The sequence below is a fragment of the Bemisia tabaci genome, chromosome 7 (genome assembly GCF_918797505.1).
Source record: "Bemisia tabaci chromosome 7, PGI_BMITA_v3".
NCBI lineage: Eukaryota > Metazoa > Arthropoda > Insecta > Hemiptera > Aleyrodidae > Bemisia > Bemisia tabaci.
In genome coordinates this window covers 18,173,065-18,196,980 of record NC_092799.1, presented here as the reverse complement: position 1 = coordinate 18,196,980, position 23,916 = coordinate 18,173,065, and the positions used below count along the sequence as shown (strand labels likewise).

The 23,916-nt window shown below is 42.5% G+C and overlaps 1 protein-coding gene across 1 annotated transcript in view; it reads left to right on the top strand.

The window, feature by feature from the left end:
- LOC109029629 (uncharacterized) overlaps window positions 1–23,916 on the top strand; it is a 203,587-nt gene that overhangs the window by 141,140 nt on the left and 38,531 nt on the right. The window contains exon 5 of the mRNA XM_072302531.1: window positions 6,252–9,318. Coding sequence (XP_072158632.1) covers window positions 6,252–9,318 — 3,067 coding nt within the window. The remainder of the gene's footprint in view (window positions 1–6,251; window positions 9,319–23,916) is intronic.

Here is a 23,916-nt window from a genome sequence, read left to right as displayed (position 1 = left end):
AGCCGAAAACAGGATTTAAAGCTACATATCCAAACGCATACTGGTGAGAAACCTTTCAGCTGCAGCCATTGCTCTTCCTCTTTTATCCGAAAACAGGATTTAAAGGTACATATTCGAACGCATACCGGCGAGAAACCTTTCAGCTGCAGTCATTGCTCTTCCTCTTTTATCCGAAAACAGGATTTAAAGGTACATATTCGAACGCATACTGGCGAGAAACCTTTCAGTTGCAGCCATTGCTCTTCCTCTTTTATCCGAAAACAGGATTTAAAGGTACATATTCGAACGCATACTGGCGAGAAACCTTTCGGTTGCAGTCATTGCTCTTCCGCTTTTAGCCAAAGAACTGCTTTAAAGGTGCATATTTGAACGTATACTGCTAGAACCTTTGATTTACAGTCATTTCCCTTCCTCTCTTGGTCGAAAACTCGATTTAAAGCGACATATCCGATCTCAAATTGGTGAGGAACTTTTCAGCTGCAGCCATTGTTCTTTCTCTGTCATTGACAGACATACTCTTTGAAGCTTCATATCCAAAAGCATACTGGGGAGAAATCTTTCATTCGGAGTCATTGCAATCCTCTTTCAGTAACAACAGATCTCGGAAGGAACATGTCCAAACGCACCGAAGTTGAAAAATCATTCAGTTCCAGTCATTGCTCTTCTTTCCGCCGGATAGATAATTTGAATCGACGTATCCGCACGCATATTTGCGGGAATCCTTTGATTTGTAGTCATTGTTCTGCCTCTTTTAGTCGAAATGTAATTTAAGGGTACATTTCAGAACTCACACTGGCGAGAAACCTTTCGCAGCTGCAGTCGTCGCTCCTCCTCTTTTAGTAAAACAGGTCATTTGAAGCTACATATCAGAACGCATCCGTTTGAAGAACCATTCAGTTACAGTTTTTGTACTTCCTCTTGGTTTTGAATAAGTAACTCGACGGGCATGCGTCGGACTCACACTTTTGAAAAATTATTCAATAATTGGACTACATTTTGCAATTTGGACCTATAGATTTTAGCCCGGTTTAAAAACAACGTATGTGCCATTAGTTTCCCTATGCACATAAGTGATTTTCCAGAAGAGCCAGAATTTATAGTTCCAAATTGCAAAATGCAATCCAATTGATCCTTTTCCTCTCGTAATAAAACGTCCGTAGGAAAAACATCCGAATACATACCGGCGAGAAAACATTCAGCTGCAGTCCATGATCCTTGTCGTTTGCTGCCAAAGTCAATTTGAAGCAACTATTTATTTTTCCCCCCCCTTTTTTTTTTTCATTTTATATTCGTACAATAAAAGTCCGTTATTGGGGCTATGGCAAATTTCAAAGAACAATAGGATTAGTCAATAGTTTGTAAGTATACGAGGTCCGTCCGGAAAGTATCAAACTATTATATTTTTAAGGGAAACTAGCTGACCTGACCGCTGGGGCTTGGAAACTTTAATCGCCCTCGAAGTACTCTCTTCAGCCACGATGCACTTGTTCCAGCGGTAATTTAACTCCTGGAAGCACTCCTCAAAATCCTTCTTCTGGATGGCCATCAGTTGCTGCGTCGTGTTTCTTTGATATCTTCGACCCACTAAAATCAAGTTCCTTTCAACGCGCTATTGTGTTTGGGGAACAGCCAGAAGTGATACGGTGCCAGGTCTGGACTGTACGAGGGGGAGAGAGGGGGGTTGTGCGGCACAGCCTGTGCGTTCCGGTTTTTCGCCAAAAATTGTTGGACCAGGCACGATGCGTTGTCGTGGTCGAGCATCAAGTCGCCACCTTCCTAGAACTCAGGACGCTTCCGCCTCACCGCATCCCCCAAACGGCGCAAAGTTTCCGTATACATTTCTTTGTTGATAGTCTGTCCCTGGGGGCAAACTTATGATGCACAACACCTTCTTGACTTAAAAATAAATAAATAAATAACTAAATAAAAAAAACCGTCAACATGACTTTGACTTGGCTTCGACTGCGTCGCGCCTTCTTTGGGCGCTTTTCCCCCTTTGCCATCCAAGCTGATGACGGGCCTTTGATTTCAGGGTCTCTTTCGTAGCCCCACGACTCGTCTACTATAATGATTGATATGTCAATCCGAGATTGAAGCAAAACTTGATGCAAAATCGCTGATCCTTGCAATCGGACATTTTCGCCGAAAACAAAATGCGATACCAGCCCTTGATGTATATATACACTGTTTAATCAGGTGCTCGCTGTCAACTGATTAAACGCATGTCTTAGCAATTGCGTGTGTGCTTTTAGGAGGATATGGATAAAGTCCAAACCGAGTCCCAACTTCTTTTCTATATTAGATCCCAAGATGTAAGAAGAGGCTTCATACTTTCCGGACACTCTTCGTATAATAGCACAATAGTATAGTATTAATTACTTAAATGAATTAGTATTGGTAACTAATAATTTTAATTAGGAATGATTAACTTTAAATTGTTTAATGTAACATTAAATATTAGCAAATACAAGAATTGTATTCATCATCAGTCGCTAGAAATTCATTTATATCATAAAATATATATAAAGGTCGCTTTACAGCACTTCCTCGCGCTCTACGACTCCTAACCTCCACTGCTCTCTTTCAAACCACAAATCTTGGGGGATTGAGCACCTTAACATTTCCGCTTCAATCCCTTCCCTCCAACCTTTCATTGGGCGCCCTCTGCGTCTTCTCCCAGGAGGAACCCAGTCAAGGACCTTCTTCGACAACCTGTCTCCTGCCATTCTTTGGACATGACCATACCAAATGAGTTGTTTTGTCATAATGTCATGCACGATGGTCTGTTTGGCATCCATGATCTCCCGTACCCTCTCATTCCTGACGCGATCCTTTCTGGAAATACCAGCGGATCTACGCCAGAAGTCCACCTCAGTTACCTCTAAAACCTCCCGGGTCCGCTGTTTCATTGGCCATACTTCACACCCGTAGGTTACTATGCTCTTGACAATCGCGTTGTAGATCCTTTGGTCCCAAAGGACTCCATTTAACATAGCGATTGCCCTCCTACCCTATATCATAAAAAAAAAAAGGTTTTATTTCATTTTATAACATAAAATACCCTTGCTAAAAAAAAAAAAAAAAAAAAAAAAAAAAAAAAAAAAAAAACGAAAGCTTATGTTGAAAACCCGGTCCTTGCTCTACGTCGTTAGCTGCCAATCGTCCTATAGGGAACTGCGAAACCCTTGCGAATGCATACCGAAGAAAATCTTCCAGTCTATGGTGAAAAGAGTTGATTGTTCAGCACTAACTGTCAAAAATACACTCGGCCAATTTTCTCATAAGCTCATTTTACTGCACTCTTTTAGCACAGCGATAACGGACATAGCCATACTCTTTACATTAACCTCACTCTACTACCGTGATGGCGACCAGAGCAGTACTTCGCAAATCGAACTCCAGTTTCTTTTTTAATTCGTCTAATCTAATTTAGATGAAAGTACTGATGCTGCTGAAATTACGGCATTCGTCCTCTTTGTATAGAATGGAGATACACGTGACGAAGCCGTAAGTGCGCAAAAATTGACGTTGTTCGAGACAAAATAGCCATAAGGAGCATCATTCCATCAGGGATCCAACGAGAGCACTATTTTTAGATAGAATGGTACCTTTTTTTGACCTTTTGACGAGAAAACATGCCTATAGGAGGTCTAGTACTCCACGTGTCTTTTGGTTCATCGGATTTTGATCACAACCCCTGAGCACAACCAGTCTTGCTCTGCAGATGCACGCGTTGCATACACGGAATACTGAAGGCGCTCTGACTTTTCCTGAGGCTGATGTGAGCTACAAACGTTAATATCACACCTATGAGTTAATCATGAAATTTTTCGAAGTGTCCAACGCACGGTTCGTTTGAGTAAATATTCTATGAAATTTTCTATCACTCAAAAAGTCTTTTCGGATTCAAAAAGTAGGGTAAAAATGGAGTCTTTCTAGCTAAAAATGAAAATAGGTTGTTCGAGCTCCTGGAGAAATATATCGTTTTTTATACTTTTTAGAGCTTATTAGAGGCTGATACGAAAATTGACTCAAAATTACGCAAAGTTTCTGTTTTAATTTATAAACTAAGATAGCTATCGAAATTATCTTGGTTTCATTTTAAAGCTGGTGTAATTTGCCGTCGATTGAGCGGTCTGCAAACTAATTTAGTCCAAAATTGACAAAGTTATGATACCTTGAATGAAGAGTATCAAAAAAAAGTTTACTTGTTTTCCTTACCGAGTAAGGCTCTATTTCTTCTTTTTTTCCCTTCGAGACCAAAAACACTAGAGTCAATCTGTAAACATTGCAGCATTTGCAGTACACTCAGGTCTATAACAAGCGCCAGATTTTTAAAGACCCATTGGTTCCGGAGAAAATCAATTTTTGGTTTCTGTTCCGTTCTGCTTACAATCAGCTATTGACATCCGGCGCAAGACGCGCCACTGACGAGGAGACCAAGTATAGAAAATCGATTTGATCCACTTTAACAATCAGTGGCGTGGCGTCCATAGGTTCGCAGTGTTCGCCGAACACCCTAAAATATTTTGAAACAATTAATAAATTATGGCTAAGAATGTGGGAAGCAATACAGAATTGTGAATATAGTAGATCGCAAATAAGTATCGGGCGCTTGACTTCCGACATCGGCATGTGGCGCGGCGGAGAGAGAAAATCCTGTGACGCGTGGTCCGCACCGGCTACCGAACCTGGATGATCTGCGTACGGTGAGGAGAGAGAACCTGGGTGCAATGATGAAGGGGCAAAGGGTACACGAGAGAGGAGAGGCACCGGCGCGCGGCGCAGAGCGGAGCGTGAGCATTGGGTTTGGAGACGAGTGCGGACCGCGCTCGCGGAGGGAACACAGCAAAGAGAAAAGGGAGGGGAGAAGAACGAGAGAGAAGAGCCGCTCATCAGTCCAGCTGTTTCCTATAGCAGTGGTCCGCAGGGGTTTGCGAACCGCCGAATTTCCTTTATGCCGCGATTCGCTCTCCGCTTCCCCCCCTGCGCCTGCGGGCCGCATCTCCCAGTTTCCCAGTCTCCCTCTCCCACCTCTCTCTGCAGGTGCGTGTTGCGAAAATACGTTATCATTTAACAAAATAAATTTCAGGAAAACGATCAGTAAAAAGAACAATTTACCGGCACAATTTTCACCAGAAAGGGTTAAAATCGTGTTCTTGCGGCTTCATTTTTTAAAAAGTTTTTGGGGGAGGCCCCCCGAACCCCCCTTTAAGGAAGGGGAGTGAACCGTTCTGAGCCCCCCCCCCCCCCCGTCCTCAAGTTAACACTCCTACCGAACGCCTACCGGATATAGTCACGCCACGCCACTGTTAACAATCGATCTTTAACATCTAAAGCTCGCTATAAAGTTGAAAATATGATAAAGAACATTTTACTCTTTGCGTGTTTTCCCCGAGCCCCCATTTTTCGGAGCTATGGGGCAATTTTCAATTCGATGCTGTAAGCGGCCAAATTATTCAAATTTCAAAATCGAAAAGTCTCCTAAGAGGAGAGGTCAATTCCTTTTTATTGATGTGCCATATGACCCCTGCTGCTCTAAAATTTTGGGGGCCACGACCCTCCAAAAATTTTTGGGGCTTTGGAGGGCCCTAAGTCGAAAATTTCAAATCGCAAGGGTATGTTTTGACTTCAGATATGGATTCTACGCGAAAAGTTACGTAGAATTGATATGGCGCACGGCCTGTTCGCTCCAAATTACTCAGGAACCCCATTTCTCCATAAGAGGCCGTGGATCTTTGGAGAAAATAAGGGGCAAAAAAAAAAATGAATCAGAACTATTAATTCCTGGTAAATAAGATTCAGCCCAATCGTATCAGTGGGAACGAAAACACATCAACTCGAAAAAACGAAAATAATCAAGACACACGCAAAACTACACAGTAGTTGAAAAAGTTAGAACAAGAAAAAGATTCTTGGTGCCGATGGACAAGTACTTAAGGGCACTTTAAAGGTCAAAGTGGGAACAGATGCGTTAACTTCGATGACCTGTGTGAAAACTGACTCTCTTTCATGAAAATTGATCATTTATGAGTTACCGAGTTGGTGTGTTTTCGTACTCACTGATTCAATTTCCCATTCGCATCGTACATATACGTTTAAAGTTTCGGTGCCGTCCTATGGACTCGCAAGTGTCATTAACGTTGAAACCGCGCAGGTAACGTTCATTCTCCTTTTACCTTATCTTTCAACTCATTACATTTATAAAACTTCAGTCTTAAACATCTGCGCTCACACTGCCTAAAATTTACTTTTGTCCAGGATTCTCTTTGGATTGGCCCGAAGGAAAAGACACATGGACACATCTCCAGATATTACTTTGAAGAAAGCATCGGGCCCAACACTTGTGACGGATTCGACGGATAACGTCCCAGCTGTTGGCAACGCAGGTACTTTAAAGCATGAAGCATCAGAATTGGACACAAAATCGGCATTTGGCGATGACCGCGCAGATCTTGTCCCCCAGCCTGTGAAAAGAGAGAACGGAACTTCATGTGATGGCTTCATCTCACCAGGACCGCACCATGGCGATTCTCTGTTCGATCTCTCCGCTCGCGTAAAATTCGAAGTAGACGAAAGTTTTACCGACCTGTTGCATACCAGTATTGACATTAAGGAAGAAGACACTTCGCAATCCGACCAATCGGAATGCCCAGTAAAAGGCACTACAAACGATTCCGGAAATGATTTGCGTCGTACAAGTAATCATGTTCCACTGACTCCGCCTGCTGGAAGTGGAAGCATCAATGACCAACGTCCCCACCAACTACAAAATCCCCGTGGAATAAAACAGGAATCAGATGGAGATGGATGCAATAGCGAAACGTCAAACAAGCCTCACATTGAAAGGGCAGTATATCCGACCAAAAGAACTGAATTCCGAAACAGACCAGTCAAAAGCACCCAACGTTCTGTATCTTCATCGCGTAAAAACCTTCCGAAACAACGTATGCGGACGCAACATGGCGAGCAAGTTTTCAGTTGCAGTAATTGCTCTTCCCCTTTTAACCGAAAAGGTCATTTGAGGCTACATACTCAAACGCACACTAGCGAGAAACCCTTCAGCTGCAGTCATTGCTCTTCCTCTTTTATCCGAAAGGGTGATTTAAAGCTACATATTCGAACGCATACTGGCGAGAAACCTTTCAGTTGCAGCCATTGCTCTTCCTCTTTTATCCGAAAACAGGATTTAAAGGTACATATTCGAACGCATACTGGCGAGAAACCTTTCAGTTGCAGCCATTGCTCTTCCTCTTTTATCCGAAAACAGGATTTAAAGGTACATATTCGAACGCATACTGGCGAGAAACCTTTCAGCTGCAGTCATTGCTCTTCCACTTTTAGCCAAAAACAGCATTTAAATCTACATATTCGAACGCATACTGGCGAGAAACCTTTTAGCTGCAGTCATTGCTCTTCCTCCTTCAGACAAAGAAATGCTTTAAAGGGGCATATTCGAACGCATACTGGCGAGAAACCTTTCAGCTGCAGTCATTGTTTTTCCTCCTTCAGACAAAGAAGTGCTTTAAATCTACATATGCGAACGCATACCGGCGAGAAACCTTTCAGTTGCAGTCATTGCTCTTCCACTTTTAGCCAAAAACAGCATTTAAATCTACATATTCGAACGCATACCGGCGAGAAACCTTTCAGTTGCAGTCATTGCTCTTCCTCTTTTAGCCGAAAACAGGATTTAAAGCGACATATTCGAACGCATACTGGCGAGAAACCTTTCAGCTGCAGTCATTGTTCTTCCACTTTTAGCCAAAAACAGCATTTAAATCTACATATCCGAACGCATACTGGCGAGAAACCTTTCAGCTGCAGTCATTGCTCTTCCTCCTTCAGACAAAGAAATGCTTTAAAGGGGCATATTCGAACACATACTGGCGAGAAACCTTTCAGCTGCAGTCATTGTTTTTCCTCCTTCAGACAAAGAAGTGCTTTAAATCTACATATGCGAACGCATACCGGCGAGAAACCTTTCAGTTGCAGTCATTGCTCTTCCACTTTTAGCCAAAAACAGCATTTAAATCTACATATTCGAACGCATACCGGCGAGAAACCTTTCAGTTGCAGTCATTGCTCTTCCTCTTTTAGCCGAAAGGGTGATTTAAAGCTACATATTCGAACGCATACTGGCGAGAAACCTTTCAGTTGCAGTCATTGCTCTTCCACTTTTAGCCAAAAACAGCATTTAAATCTACATATTCGAACGCATACCGGCGAGAAACCTTTCAGTTGCAGTCATTGCTCTTCCTCTTTTAGCCGAAAACAGGATTTGAAGCGACATATTCGAACGCATACTGGCGAGAAACCTTTCAGCTGCAGTCATTGTTCTTCCTCCTTCGGACGAAGAAGTGCTTTAAATCTACATATTCGAAAGCATACTGGCGAGAAACCTTTCAGTTGCAGTCATTGCTCTTCCTCTTTTATCCGAAAGGGTTATTTAAAGGTACATATTCGAACGCATACTGGCGAGAAACCTTTCAGTTGCATTCATTGCTCTTCCACTTTTAGCCAAAAACATCATTTAAATCTACATATTCGAACGCATACTGGCGAGAAACCTTTCAGTTGCAGTCATTGCTCTTCCACTTTTAGCCAAAAACAGCATTTAAATCTACATATTCGAACGCATACTGGCGAGAAACCTTTCAGCTGCAGTCATTGTTCTTCCTCCTTCGGACGAAGAAGTGCTTTAAATCTACATATTCGAACGCATACTGGCGAGAAACCTTTCAGCTGCAGTCATTGCTCTTCCTCTTTCATTAATAAAACCGCTTTAACGGAACATATTCGCACGCATACCGGCGAGAAACCATTCATTTGCAGTCATTGCTCATCCTCTTTTCGCCAGAGAAGAGATTTAAAGGAGCATATTCGAACTCATACTGGCGAGAAACCTTTCAGCTGCAGTCATTGCTCTACCTCCTTTAGGCGAAAACACCATTTAAAGCGACATATTCGAACGCATACTGGTGAGAAACCTTTCAGCTGCAGTGATTGTTCTTCCTCCTTCGGACGAAGAAGTGCTTTAAATCTACATATTCGAACGCATACTGGCGAGAAACCTTTCAGCTGCAGTCATTGCTCTTCCTCTTTCATTAATAAAAACGCTTTAACGGAACATATTCGCACGCATACCGGCGAGAAACCATTCATTTGCAGTCATTGCTCATCCTCTTTTCGCCAGAAAAGAGATTTAAAGGAGCATATTCGAACGCATCCCGGCGAGAAACCTTTCAGTTGCAGTCATTGCTCTTCCTCTTATAGCCGGAAATATACTTTGAAGCAACATATCATGACGCATACTGGGTGAGAATCGTTTCATTTGTTTTCATTGATCCGCTTCTTTTAGTCGAAAATGTAAATTAAGGGTACATATCCGAACTTTCACTGGCGAGAACTAACGGTCAAAGATGCACTTGGTCAATTTTCTCATAACCTCATTGCACTGCACTCTTTTAGCACGGCGATAACGGACATAGTCATACTCTTTACATTAAGGGCACTCTGCTACCGTGATGGCGAACAGAGCAGTAATTCGCAAGTTTTTAAACTCCAGTTTTCTCTTTAATTCGTCTAATCTAATTTAGATAAAATTACCGATGCTGCTGAAATTACAACATCCGTCTTATTTGTATAGAGTGAAGACACCTGCAGTGAGGAAGCCGTAAGTGCGCAAAAATTGACTTTGTCCGAGACAAAATAGCCATAAGAAGCATCATTCCATATTAGGGATCCAACGAGAATACTATTTTTAGGTAGAATGGTGCCTTTTTTTGACCTTTTGACGAGAAAACATGTGTATAGGAGGTCTAGTACTCCACGTGTCTTGTGGTTTATCGGATTTTGATCACAACCCCTGAGCACAACTAGTCTTATTCTGCAGATGCACGCGTTGCATACACGGAATACTGAAGACGCTCTGACTTTTCCTTAGCTGATGTGAGCTACGAACGTTAATTTCACTCCCATGAGTTAATTTTGTAATTTTTTGAAGTGTCCATCCTGTTAGGAGTGAAATTTTCATGTAAGAGCATTTCTGTCATGATATCGAAGAGAGCCGTTTCTCTGTTTCTCTCTCGAGAGCCGCTATAGCATAGCGTGCTCTTTGGAATACGCCTCAAGGCGGCCGATAGATCTAGATGCTGGTCCCATTGCATCTTGCCTCCTGGGTTATTTCAAAGCCTCTCCGTGGCGGGAACGTGCTTGAATTTTCGCATCGTGATAATTAAAAGTGGAGACCGTTTAGAGTGCTGGTAATTTTATTTTTAAATAATGCTATGAACGAAGGAATCTATTATGACCCTTTATGTCCTCCTAAAGCTCTCTAATATTTACGAAGCTACCAATTTGCTTAGAGCAGATCGCTGTTTGAAAATATAATTTTCGGTCACACGTGTAAGCTGCGAGGCCTTGTAAGAGGGTTTCCGATTGGCTGTCATTTCGGCATGATGAGCGGCCGTGAAGGCCAAGATACACCAGCAAGTTTCAAGCGCTCGTTAAAACGACTGTATGGTGTCCTTTGTCCCATTTCTCCTTCAATTTTGATGATACTTCAAGCACACCCATGAAGCACGAATAGTGATATAGGAGAACCACGTACTAACTCTCAACTAACTGTGCTCTTGTAGGATAGCAACGACATTAAACAGACGGGGTTTTCCCTCTTAACTAACAGTATTTTAAACCCGCCAAATGTTCCCATGCGTTTAAAGTCGACTAAATACCCACAAATTTTATGATGTGGAATAAGTCATGGGGCAGGAAGAATTCTTCCAATTTTTAACCCCTCCTCCTCCTTTCGAACATATGAGCATTTTGTGAAAATCCGTAACTTTGAAGATTGTCGTTTGAAGAATTTACTTAAAGGTGTTAACCGTGTGTTTACATGATTTTATGGAATTGTGTGAGTAACAGCGGTGATGACAAAGCAAGTAGCACGAAAAATTTATCTTGAAATTATTCGTCCGCTTTTTGAGCTTCAGGATTTCTTAATCATGATAAAAGTTTCATTTCCCCAATTGGAAAAGCACTTGAAACTGCACTGGAAAGGATTTGAATCCTGAAGAAGTGACAAAAAAACTTGTGTGGACTCAAAATATCGGTCTGATTTTTTTTTTCTTTCTCCTCGAATGAAGAATGATACTTAAGTAAATTGTGAATTCAAAGCGTGTGTGCATTATAGTTCGAAGTTTTCAAATAGTTCTTGAAAATTCTAAAAAGTGCCTGAATATTTATTTTTCGAACTTGCCTAAGTCGTTGAGTGAAAACCGGGGACAAATTGAAACATTTTATTGCTCTGAAGTCTATTCTGCCGTGCTAAGGAAGAACGCCGTATGAGCTTTCAGGCGTTGCCAAATTTCCTTCGACAAATCACGAGTTTTCAGAAAAATTTGTAAATATTTTTTTCCAATTTTTAACAACATTTTTTTCGTAATTGTACCTTGAGAGTTATAAGGAGAAATATGCATGACTTTCTTCAAAAATACATGTTTTTTCGTGGAAATTTGGCAATTTTCTAATGCTCATACGGCATTCTTCCTTAGCACGGCAGTATTGCCGATGGTTTGGTGGAGTGAAGTGGTCTTCGTTCAGTATCCGCAAAATTCCAGAAACTGAGAACACCAAGAACTGGACTACCGTCCTGTATTTCCGTTCCCCAATGATGAAGATAAAACTACTCGATGATGTGTGTTCTCCGATGAGTTATGCGGACGGGCGCTGCGCAAGAGTACATGCCTCTTGGCTTTGTCCCAGGCCCAGAAAGGAAACGACGAGGAATTTATTCTGAAAATGCACGCGGAAAGCGCATCGGAGTGCTTACTGCGACTTTTAATTAGCGTGTATGAAATGTTGGAATAAATATTGACACACCGTTAATTATTGCCGGGGAGCCTCGCCCCCCTAGCGAGGGAGGGGGAGCGCGCGGGGAAACAATTTAAAATTTGTTCCCGCTCGATTTAAGGCTTGTCAAGTGCCATTACGACTCGTTTTGCTATTTTCTCGGAAATAAATTGTTTTCTGGCTCTGAAAAGTTACATTGAAGCAAAACACAGTAAAAAGGTTTAATTGCAAGCAAAGATTATGTATCCGCCGGAGTGCCGGGGTTCCTTAAGTGGAGCATAAACCAGTCGCGGAAGGCTCAGCTTGCCACGCCCCTTGGAGGATGATGTACAAACCCCGTGTGCACGAGTACGAGTACATGAGTTCTAGACTTCTAGCCCAGCGCCAGCGCGGCAGCTACCCCGCTATCACTCTTGCCGGATTCACCGCCTAATATTTGCATCTAGCTCAAATGATAAGAACAGACTCTTTGGCAAGGAAAGGGTGCGCGGAGGTAGGATTTTAATTTTAATCTCAGTTTTGTCATTTTTTTTTTTATTTACAGACATTTTTTTTCGTTATAGTAGTTTTTGGTAGATGAATAAAGTGATATACGAGTAATTCTATTAAATTTGGATTATCTAGATTTATATTTTTAATATCGTATTTAATTCTATTTGTATTTTATTAAAATTTTAAGTCAATTTAAAGTAATAATTTTCAAAATGGTAATTAATTTTAGTGGTTTAAATTTTAATAAAGAAGTTTAAACTTATAATGAAATTTACAATTTAACCCTTTTATCAGGCACTTTATTTATTAAAATTATTAGTTAGTCAATTCTAAAAAAGGAGATGTTTGCATTTTAAGGATTGTTTACCCCATCACGGAGGCGGTACAGCATGGCCAGCAAAATCCGGAATGCGAAGTATGAAAAACGGACAATAACGTCCACTTTATTGGATTAAATCGATTCATGATATAATTTCAAACACTTCACTCGAAAAAAAAAACTCATTGGATCTAGAGTCCAGACTCTTGAAAACATTGACAAGAAAAAGAACTCTTGATTCAATCAGATTTAAGCTTAAATCAAAAGGAAATCCGCTCAAATTATGAGGCTTGGTTCTTGATTTAAGCTTAAATCTGATTAAATCAAGAGTAATTTTCTTTTCGATGTTTTTAAGAGTCTGGACTCTATATCCAATTGGGTTTTTTTCCAGTGTTTATACTGAGTTATTTTGCTCCATTAAATACACCATTTCCAAGAAATTCGGTGATAAAACTCGTCCGCACCGGCCTGCGTCATCAAAAAAGTCTATGATGCCCGAAATGCGAACACCTCCTTTATTTCGCCATGTGCGTGCCTTGCATGCTTGGCCTTAAGCATCGCTGCGGACCTTGGACCTTTCTCGCAATGAATCTGTTGCGAACTTCAGCTAGAGCAAAAAGCAGAGATAATTCTCATACAAAATGACTCAAAAATCACGATGAGCGTATTGGGAAAGTCTGAAATACACTCCTAACTTCACAATGCGCGTATAAAATGTGAGTTTTTTTAAGCTTCCCGCTTCAAAAACGACACTACGGCTCAGGGATCACAAGATTCCGTCAGGGGAGTCGTTTCATACAACCCTTGCGTACTAGGATGCTACGCAATATTCAATATGGCCGACGCCAACCCGCAAAAAGACATGATGAGATTGGATTTTATCAACCGGCGTGTTTATATTTACATTTTCCAGGAGTTGATTAAGATCATGGTGCTTTCTTACGATTTGCATGCGGAAGCGTCAGCCAGGATGTTTAGAATTGCATGTGTAGCACCGCGTGCGTAAGGGTTGGTTGAAACGCCTACGGAATAATCACCTGTGCCGAAGTACCGATTTTGAAGCGGGAAGCATAAAAAAACGCATATTTCTCAAACAGATTGCGAAGTTAGAACTAGAAGTGTGCATTAGACTTTTCCGATGCACTATTGATGATTTGTAGGCCATTTCCTACAGAAAATAACTCTTCTTTTTGTTCTGTTTAAAGTTTGTAACAGGCCCATTCTTCGGTACTTTTGTTGCCTGGATCGGAAACTTCGGTGCGTCGTATACGATCTGAATTTTTTTTCGGTGCATGGTAGCTTCCACCTTCGTCTTACGAACAGTGCGCTTTTCTCATGTAAATCGGTGTCCCAGAGACGCAGCACCAGGAACCAAGTTATTTTGGCAACCGAAGAGTGTGTTCCTGTGGCTGCCTACAGGGACACCCGCAGAATCACTTTGCAGTTGATTCTCTCATCTGAATCAGTTAGGCTCTTTTTGAATTCAGGCTAGAGGAACCAAGTAATTTAAAGTTCAAGAAAAAAATAAAGATTTCCGTCGAAAATTTGGCTCTCTCGGTCAGAGATAAACAAACGAAACTTCTGCAATTTATTAAAATGAACATTTTTAAACTTTATTTTTGTTTTGTTTTGAGAAATGAAAATTCAATTTCACAGGAAGCAGACTGAAAAAATTTTCGTTCCCTTCAGCTGAACTCGATTCAGATCGAAGGTTTCGTGAACAAATTTCCAACCGTCTGGTTAGATATTTTTAAAGTCTACTGATAAAAGGGGTCAATGATTTTGACTCTGCTAACCCGAATCGTTTCCATGCTTAAACTAACTTCTGCCTCTCCAGTAAGTTGGATTACAAGCCTAGCAAGTTGTTTGTACAGTACACGTAAGTTTGCGTACGACACTAATTATTTGGGTTAGCCAAGTCAGTACAATACAACCCTTTCCTCAGTAAATAAGAGAAAAAAAACAATTTTTTTGTAGCTGTGTATCGAGCTTTTTAAGAGCACACAGAAATACCAGCGGACACGGACCGATAAACTCTGTGGCGAGGCGTGAATGATTAATCATCGATATTTCCCTATTTGAAGCCACGTACGGTTCGTTTGAACCAAAGTCAAATGAAAAAACATATCACCAGCGATTTTCCCTCGGAACCTTGAAGTAGGACGTAAACACGTTAATTTAAGCCCTAAACGAAAAAATTCGGTCGAGCTACTGGATAATAAAATCGAGTTGAAGATTTTCACTCCTAAATTACCTGAAAATTGCTGATTTTGGAGCAGATATCCCATTAGCAAAATGAGGCAATGTTGTTTTTGATGTTTCAGAGTCGAGGAAGGGTGCGAAGAAGTTTTTAAGCCCCCCCACCCACCCAAAAAAAAAAAAAAAATAAAAAATCCACTTTGCAAAAAAGCTTTGCAAATGCGCTCGAATCGATGAGCATGTCTCTGGGTCCGCTTTGGTATTTAAAGGTGGTACAGGGAGACAGGGTTAGGGGGAAGGGGACAGGAGCCCCCCCCTCAAATATAATCCCTTATATCTGTCCTCGATATTGCATACATACCCTACCGGGCGGACCCGTGGTTGCGCGCGTTGGCTTATCTGATTTCCAGTGGCGTGGCGTGAATTGCGACATATCGATTGTTAGCAGTGGCGTGGCGTGACTATATCCGGTAGGCGTTCGGTAGGAGTGTTAACTTTAGGGGGGGGGGGGGTCAGAGAGGTTCACTCCCCTTCCTTAAAGGGGGGTTCGGGGGGCCTCCCCCGGAAACTTTTTAAAAAATAAAGCCGCAAGAACACGATTTTAACCCTTTCTGGTGAAAATTGTGCCGGTACATTGCCATTGAAATTTTGTTCTTTTTACCGATCGTTTTCCTGTAATTTATTTTGTTAAATGATAACGTATTTTTGCAACACGCACCTGCAGAGAGAGGTGGGAGAGGGAGACTGGGAAACTGGGAGATGCGGCCCGGAGGCGCAGGGGGGGAAGCGGAGGGCGAATCGCGGCATAGAGGAAATTCGGCGGTTCGCAAACCCCTGCGGACCACTGCTATAGGAAACAGCTGGACTGATGAGCGGCTTTCCTCTCTCGTTCTTTTCCCCTCCCTTTTCTCTCTGCTGTGTTCCCTCCGCGAGCGCGGTCCGCACTTGTCTCCGAACCCAATGCTCACGCTCCGCTCTGCGCTGCGCGCCGGTGCCTCTCCTCTCTCGTGTACCCTTTGCCCCTTCATCATTGGATCCAGGTTCTCTTTCCTCACCGTACGCAGATCATCCAGGTTCGGTAGCCGGTGCGGACCACGCGTCACAGGATTTTCTCTCTCCGCCGCGCCACATGCCGCTGTCGGAATAGAAGCCAAGCGCCCGATACTTATTTGCGATCTACTATTCTGTATTCTGTATTGCTTCCCACATTCTTAGCCATAATTTATTAATTCTTTCAAAATATTTTAGGGTGTTCGGCGAACACTGCGAACCTATGGACGCCACGCCACTGATTGTTAGGCCATTTAAACCTACGGAAAAGGATCGATAAACAGGGTGTTCGCAGCGAACACTTTAATACTCGATTCTTTACCATGGGTTTAAATGTCATAGTAATCGATACATCGCAATTCACGCCACGCCACTGCTGATTTCGCTCAGTGCCGTAGGTGCGCGCATAGTATCTCAGAATCTACACGCACTGCGTGTAGGAGTCTTGCCCAACTTTCTGACCTTTCTTTTTTCTCGTCCCCGTAATCATTATCCGGAAAATGCTTCTGTTAAATTGGATAATTTCCCGACAACGATGAGAGCGGAAGCCTGACTTGGCAACCGTATAAGGCAAGTGGAGGAGCACACAAGCATACCAAGTCGTAAAGTGCAGACTCCAACGCATTAATTAATGTGACCCCATAAAGTAAATTTTCTGCCCGGCCTCCCCCCCCTCTCTTCGCTCTCGGTCCGACCTCCATCCCCTATAGGTCCCGCATCACACCATTATACAGTAGCTTAAGATTCAATTATATCCTACTTCGTGCAGGTCTCTGATTCCGTCAGTGGCGTGGCGTGCTTCGCGATATATCGATTCACCTGCCGTTTAAACCTATGGAAAAGGATCGATAGACAGGGTGTTCGCAACGAACTCCTTAATGATCGATTCTTTACCACAGTTTCAAATGGGGAAGTATCGATAATCGATCATTCTCGCCCCGCCACTGGATTCCGTGCCATTGTGATAAGTCCGAAGCGCTATATCTCCTTCGCGGCGAATCAATGGAACACTTCGAGTTTACCGTTTTTCGATCGAGATCCCGCCCCACCGCGGATTTGCGGCGCGAAGAAGGAAGTTCATCTTCCTTGATCGATTTTAATGGTTAGGCTGTTTAGTATTAAAGTTGTACTCAGGGGAAACCTGGAAATGTGCGGGCATTTAGCAGCAGCACGATGGAATTTTTTCTTCTAGATGAAACATTGATGTGTTCCAACTTCAAGGGAGTTTGCGCCCAACAACGTTCTTCCTCAAAAAAAGATTCATGAGAAATCATACCCCTCCCCCCTCCCCCAAATAAAATAAGTTACATGAAAACAAACGCCTGAGACGTTTCGGGATGGTGTCTCCAACCCTCTCCACGATCAGGAATCGAAAAATATGTAAAATCATAAAAGTCGAGAAACCCCCTAGGCCCCCCTCCTCGCGTGTCTCCAAGAGAAGGGGGATCTAAAGGGTTTCTTAAGTCTAATAATTTTATGAAATTCTGTTTCCTAGTCAAGGAGGGGGTTGAAACTACCCCCAAAACGTCCCAGGCATGCTGTCAGTTTGTTTTTAACCTTGATTGCCCATCGGGTTTCTCGATTTTTATAAATTGATTCATTGTTTGTGTTCTGGTCGGGTCGAGGAGGGGGTTGATTCCACCCCGAAACGTCCCAGGCATGCCGTCAGTTTGTTATTAGTTTTTAGCCTTGGTTGCCAATACGGTTTCTCGATTTTTATGAATTTATATATTTTTTGTTTCCCGGTCGAGGAGGGAGGAGGGGGTTGAAACCACTCCGGAACGTCCCTGGCACGCTGAATGTTTGTTTTTAGCCTTGGTTGCCCATTCCCTTGTGTGTTTCAGCTATCAGTACGGGGGCCTTTCCTTTCCCGGACTAAAACGGCAAGCGTCGCGTCGCGGATCGTGGCTCGCGGAGAGGTAAAGTGACGGAGGTAAATGAAGAAGTGGAAAGGAATCCGAGGCGTATGAAAAAGGAGACAAAATGAATTAATATTAATAACCGAAGCGAGTGTGGCCTATCGGCGACCGGAAGCACGTGACAAATGATACGATGAGGGGAAAGAGGGCACTAAACATTCATGCGCCGAATGACCCACAGATGAGGAAACGGTGGGGCGAAACCGAGACCACTGCTCCCCGTCTTCGGGAGAAACGCCGTATGAGCATTCCAACGCTGCCAAATTTCTTCCAATAAAATATTCATCTTTGAAAAAAGTGATAAGAGAAAAAAACTGGAGTCCCTTTACACTGAGAGGAAAGACAATGCGAATCCATTTCTGATCGGTTACCGCACTTTAGGCCTCCACAGTGTCACGAACGGAAACAAAGATTACATTTTCACCAATTGCAAATATTATAATCTGGAATGGACCGAGGACTTACGGTTTCGACAAGGAAAAAACGGAATGCGAGAAGGAACGGAGAAGGGAATTTGAGAATGAGGCCACGTCAAAGGCCACGAAAAACGTTCAGTTTGTGTAATCTTTATTCCCGTTTGTGACTTCATGAAGGAGTGTTGTCTTAGCTGTTAGTATAGAGGGACTCTAAGAAAAACACCACAATAGCCCGAATTCGCAACGATTAAATAAAAAAAACAAAATGCCAAATGGGTTAACGAAGTTAAAAAAATGGAATATAAACACAATCTGCGGGCTGATTAAATAACGAAAAAAATTAAGGGTTTCCACAGTCAAGAAATACTGGGAAATGTCTCGGAAATTTCAAAATTCAGGGAAAACCTGGAAATGTCCAGGAAACTGACCGAAGTGTGAGGAGAAAATAATTTATTCACCTTGAATTGCTTTTCGGAATGGAATTGATGTTTCGAATGACGAATTTTGCCAGAAAACTCTTTCGAATTATGCCTTTTGAGCCATTTGGTGTATCTTCAAATGTCAGGGAATTTCACCACAATGTGTCGGGGAAATACTGGGGAATTTCATTGTCTATATCCCGTGGCAACCCTACAAATTCCTTGAAAAATTGAAGGAAAAATACCAGTAAATTTTCCTTTAAACTCGTGTTTTGTCCAGGAAATTAGGCAACGTCTGAGAGCTCGTACGTAGCACGGCAACGGCCGGCATCGGATTCTATCAAATTCCGAAGCTCCCGGGCGCTTATAAGGAGCCCGGTCTCCGTTTAGCAGTCGAAACGTCTTCGGAATTGCATTAATTACACCATTAAACTTCATTTACTTTCATTGTTATTTTCGGGGCGATGGACGCCCGGACGGCCACGGCCTCTGTGACCAGCATGTCCGAAATTCAACGCTGCCGATCCGAGCCTTCGTTCTTGGCGTGGCCTGGATTGCGATATATCGATTGATCTGCCGTTTAAACCTATGGTAAAGGATCGATAGACAGGGTGTTCGCAACGAGCACTTTAATAACCGATTCTTTGCCACAGCTTCAAATGAGGAAATATCGATGGATCGAAAAGCACGCCACGCCACTGGTTCTTGGCGTGGCCTGGATTGCGATATATCGATTGATCTGCCATTTAAATCTAGAGCGCTGTCTCCACTCGTCAAAATGGCATCAAAATGGAAGCTCAAAGTGAATCGATTTCAACGATACACGGAGAAAAAAAACTCGTGCGTGGGACCCGAAGTTTAGATCATATGGATCTCTGAATTTTTCAGATTTAGCATTTGAACACTTTAGGTCTAGCTGTCGAGGTTCGGATCACACATCTGAAACTTCAGGTCTTACATCTGAAGTACTTCAGATGTGAGAACCGAAGTTTTTCGGATGTGAGAACCGAAGTTTTTCGGATGTGAGAACCGAAGTACTTCAGATGTAAGAACTGAAGTTTCAGATGTGTGATCCGAACCTCGACAGCTAAACCTACAGTGTTCAGATGCTCAATCTGAAAACTTCAGAGATCCATATGACCTAAACTTCGGGTCCCACGCACGAGTTTTTTTTTTCCGTGTAAGAGGGCTGATAGTCGGGGCTTGATGTAATTGATGAGTGTTGCAACTCAAAATAGAGCGGCGTGACTCTTTTTTGATCAACACTCGCGAGCAGCTCGTATTTATCGATTCACTTTGACCTTCCATTTTGACGAGTGGACACAGGGCTTATGGTAAAGGATCGATAGACAGGGTGTTCGCAACGAGCACTTTAATAATCGATTCTTTACCACAGCTTCAAATGAGGAAATATCGATAGGTCGATCGAAAAGCACGCCACGCTACTGGTTCTTGGCGTGGCCTGGATTGCGATATATCGATTGATCTGCCATTTAAACCTATGGTAAAGGATCGATGGACAGGGTGTTCGCAACGAAAACTTTAATAATCGATTCTTTACCATAGCTTCGAATGGGGGGAAATCGATCATCGATCATTCACGCCTCGCCGCGGATTCTTGGCTGTTGCACACGGGACCGAGTCAATAGGAGATATCGGACAAAAAATTTGGAAACTTTTAAATCTTAAAATTCCGTTAATGCTAAATTTTGAGGTTCTGAAAGTAGTTTCATTGGTTTCCTCGTAAAATTGTCTGCCAGAAGTACCCCTTAAAATTTACAATGCGGCGGAATTAACATCAACATTTTCAGTTTTAGTGAAAAATTTATGTCCGATCTCTCTGATTGATTCGATCTACTGTGCGCCGGCTTCCCGATTTCCTCGAGTCTCCTGAGGACGGTGCCCCAGGAGGTCCGAGGGTCGGCCGACGCCGCCATTTTTAAAATACTGAGCCGGGTTATCTACCCTTTCGTGATAAGGAAGAACACCGTATGAGCCCTTAGAGGTTACCTTCTTTCATTCAGTTAAAAACGAATTTAACGGAAAAATTGTGGATATTTTTCCTCAAATGTTTAGAACAATTTTTTTTTTGCAATTTTATCTAAAATATCTGACAGTCCAAGGGGAAATATGCACCCTATTTTACTCCTCGAAACCATGCATTTCAAGGCAGTGATGCTAATTTTTAGACTCCGCGCCCTATGTTCAACTCTTGTAGTAATGAGGCAATTGTAACCTTTTTGTGTTGCAGTGAAGTTCAATAGCACGTGGAAGAAACCATGCCCGAACGCGAGCACGTCCAATGTATTCTCTTGATAGGCTGTGGAAAGCGACGAGCTGGAAGCTTACCCAATAACCGCCGAAACTTCCCCGCAACCGCCTATGCATTGCTGCCGAAAATTTTTACAGATATCCGCCCAGAAATCAATGACTTCTTCTTGAAGAACAGCATAGAAGTCGTCCAAGATTCAACGGATCCGAAAGATATGTTCGCGAACGCTCGACAACGCTACCGCCTGGATATTTTCGAGGTTAGACTGGTCGACATTGATGTCAAACGTAAAATAACGGGGCCTTTAACTGTTCATGTTAAGGAGGGCGAGTTCAGCAAAGGAGCAGCTAGCTTGCTTTTCCAGAAACGTGTCAGAAGGGTCAGTTGTGTATCATTCTACGGTGGTACATTCACATACTCTGCGATTGACGATCGAAGCTTGCGATTTATAGAGACATGCTTGTCCCACGGAGTTGAATTTGGATATAGACATATATATGAAGGGACTCCTCTCCATTTTGCCGTCGAAAATAATAGCCATGCTCTCCTGAAGATGTTCTTGCGTAATGGGTATGACGTCAATGAACCACAATCCAATTGTTTCACGCCTTTGCATTTAGCCGCCCGAAATGGGCAGTTCCAAATGCTAAAAACTCTTATACTAAATGGTGCCAACGTCGATGGAAATTCCCGAGTTATTGAATCTAAATGTGGCGCTTATCTCAATGGAGAAACTCCCCTGCTTCTAGCAACCAAAAATGATCACTCCGAAGTTATTAAATATCTTCTAGAGAACGGCGCCAGTGTGAATGTAGAGAATCATTACGGAAGGGATGGATGTTCATTCCCTCATGACCCGACTCCTTTACACCTTGCTGCCCGGGATGGTCATCTGCAAGTTGTCGAAGCTCTTGTAAAAGGTTCATCCAATATCAATGCCGAAGCTTCCGACGATTATGCCTGGTGTTTCACCCCTCTTATGCACGCCGCTAAGAACGGAAATCTTGAAGTTGTCAACTTACTTCTCGAAAGGGGTGCCAACGTAAATGGAATTCAGACTCAAGACTCCAGTATTGAGGATGGCAATGATCAAGACTCAGATGGTATCACCGCACTGCATATGGCTGCTGAATATGGACGCGAAGAAACAGTGAAATTTCTCGTAAATCGGGGAGCGAATGTTAATGCTGAAACTAAGGAAGGTCTCATTCCTGCTCACGAAGCTGCAACCAATGGGCATACTCAAATCGTAAAAATACTGATAGATGCTGGTGCTAAAATTAATGCAGAATATCGTGACTATCTGGACAGAGAAGTAGATCTCCTTCTTATAGCTCTCCGGAAGCATAATAAGGAGCTTTTTGACTTCCTTTTATCCCGCCGTTCCGACTTAAACAATAAATGTATCACAAGAGCTTTCTACTTTGCGTTGACATCAGAATCCAAGTTTTGCACTGACAACCTATGCCACATTTGTCCGGAGGGGTTTGTTTTTAATGATGAAAATTTACAAAATGTAGATATGGTAATTTTGCTTTTCGGGGCTATTCTTAAGGATCTACCGGACCTAGTTGAACAGCTGCTAAAGCGAGGAGTCGATGCCAACAGTTCTAAATTGGCTAATAACGTTCGTATCACCGCGCTGGATGCAGCGGCCGCCGCAAATTTTGATGGTAAAATAGTGAGGATGTTAATTGAATATGGAGCGGACGTTGACTCAGTCGGTGAAAATAATGGTACATTCCCTTTGTTGTTCGCTGTCCTCCGTAATAATATTAACGCGTTGAAGGCTTTAATAAGCAAAAAAGCGAACTTTCGGGAAAACTCCCTAGTTCTCTTCGCTGCCATTTTTCGATCCAATCCACAAATATTGGAAACCCTCCTTCTGAACGGACTTGATCTCAGCGTTCGGATGGAGACAGAAGTCTCTGCCGGACTTGCTTCTGTGATGGTTACCGATCGACGAAAGCTTAGAATGATCCTCAAATTTGGATCTTATCCGAGAAATTCAGAAAATCATTCTTTCTCCGTATCTCAACCGAGCAATTCAGAACTCGGAAATTGGCCTGAAAGTCTGTTGATTATACGTTCAGCGATGACGATCGGGCGTGCAGAAAATATTCAGACTTTCCTAGATTTCTTTTTCCACGATGTTTATTGTGCCCGTAGCCTGTTGTGCTGTCGCCAACACTCCCCGGCGCTTTCAAAATGGAACAGCGCGATCGGGCACCAAATTGTGAAAATGATCTCTGCCGGACTTCTTGACGGGTGTGAAATAGTTCATGTTGCCTCTCTGTTGGGAAGCGCAGAATTAGTCGCCGATTATCGATCGAGTTGTAAAACGGAGGTAAGAAGTATGAAAAATACCAGAGTCCCAGGCACGAACATATCGTTCTATGATATTTTGATACAGGACGTTGGTTCTATTTCTAAGTATCTGCGGAACGAAAACATCCAACGAGAATTCCAAACATCATCTTACAAAGCCCAATTCCCGCTGTATGGAAGCATTTTAGAATGGCAGCTGGAAAAAGGCGCTCATCGCAGGTTTCTCGTAAACAGGGGTATTCGTATATTTACCGTATTGTTCAAACAGTTTTCTACGTTACCTTTTGACCTCAAGGAGAAGATCGTCGATCTATTAGGCAACCAAGATCTTCACATGCTGGTCTGCATTTAGCTAAGGAACGACGCGGAGATCTAACAGTTTATTTACACCCCTATTTTACGGAATAATAAACATTTAAATCGGTTCGTCACATAACTTGTGACGTACCGTCTTCAGCGGAGGGTCCGCTTCAAGTTGTTCATTTGGTTACTACATTTTTCCTATCAATTATTAGTTTTTTATGTTCCATGTCGTATGTTATATTTTTCTTTTTTCATCATATATTTTAGATTTATTAACGTTTTTGCTGTCCTTTTTTTAATTAGTGAATATTTGTACTACTTTCTCATTGCTCAGTTTTCAAAAGCA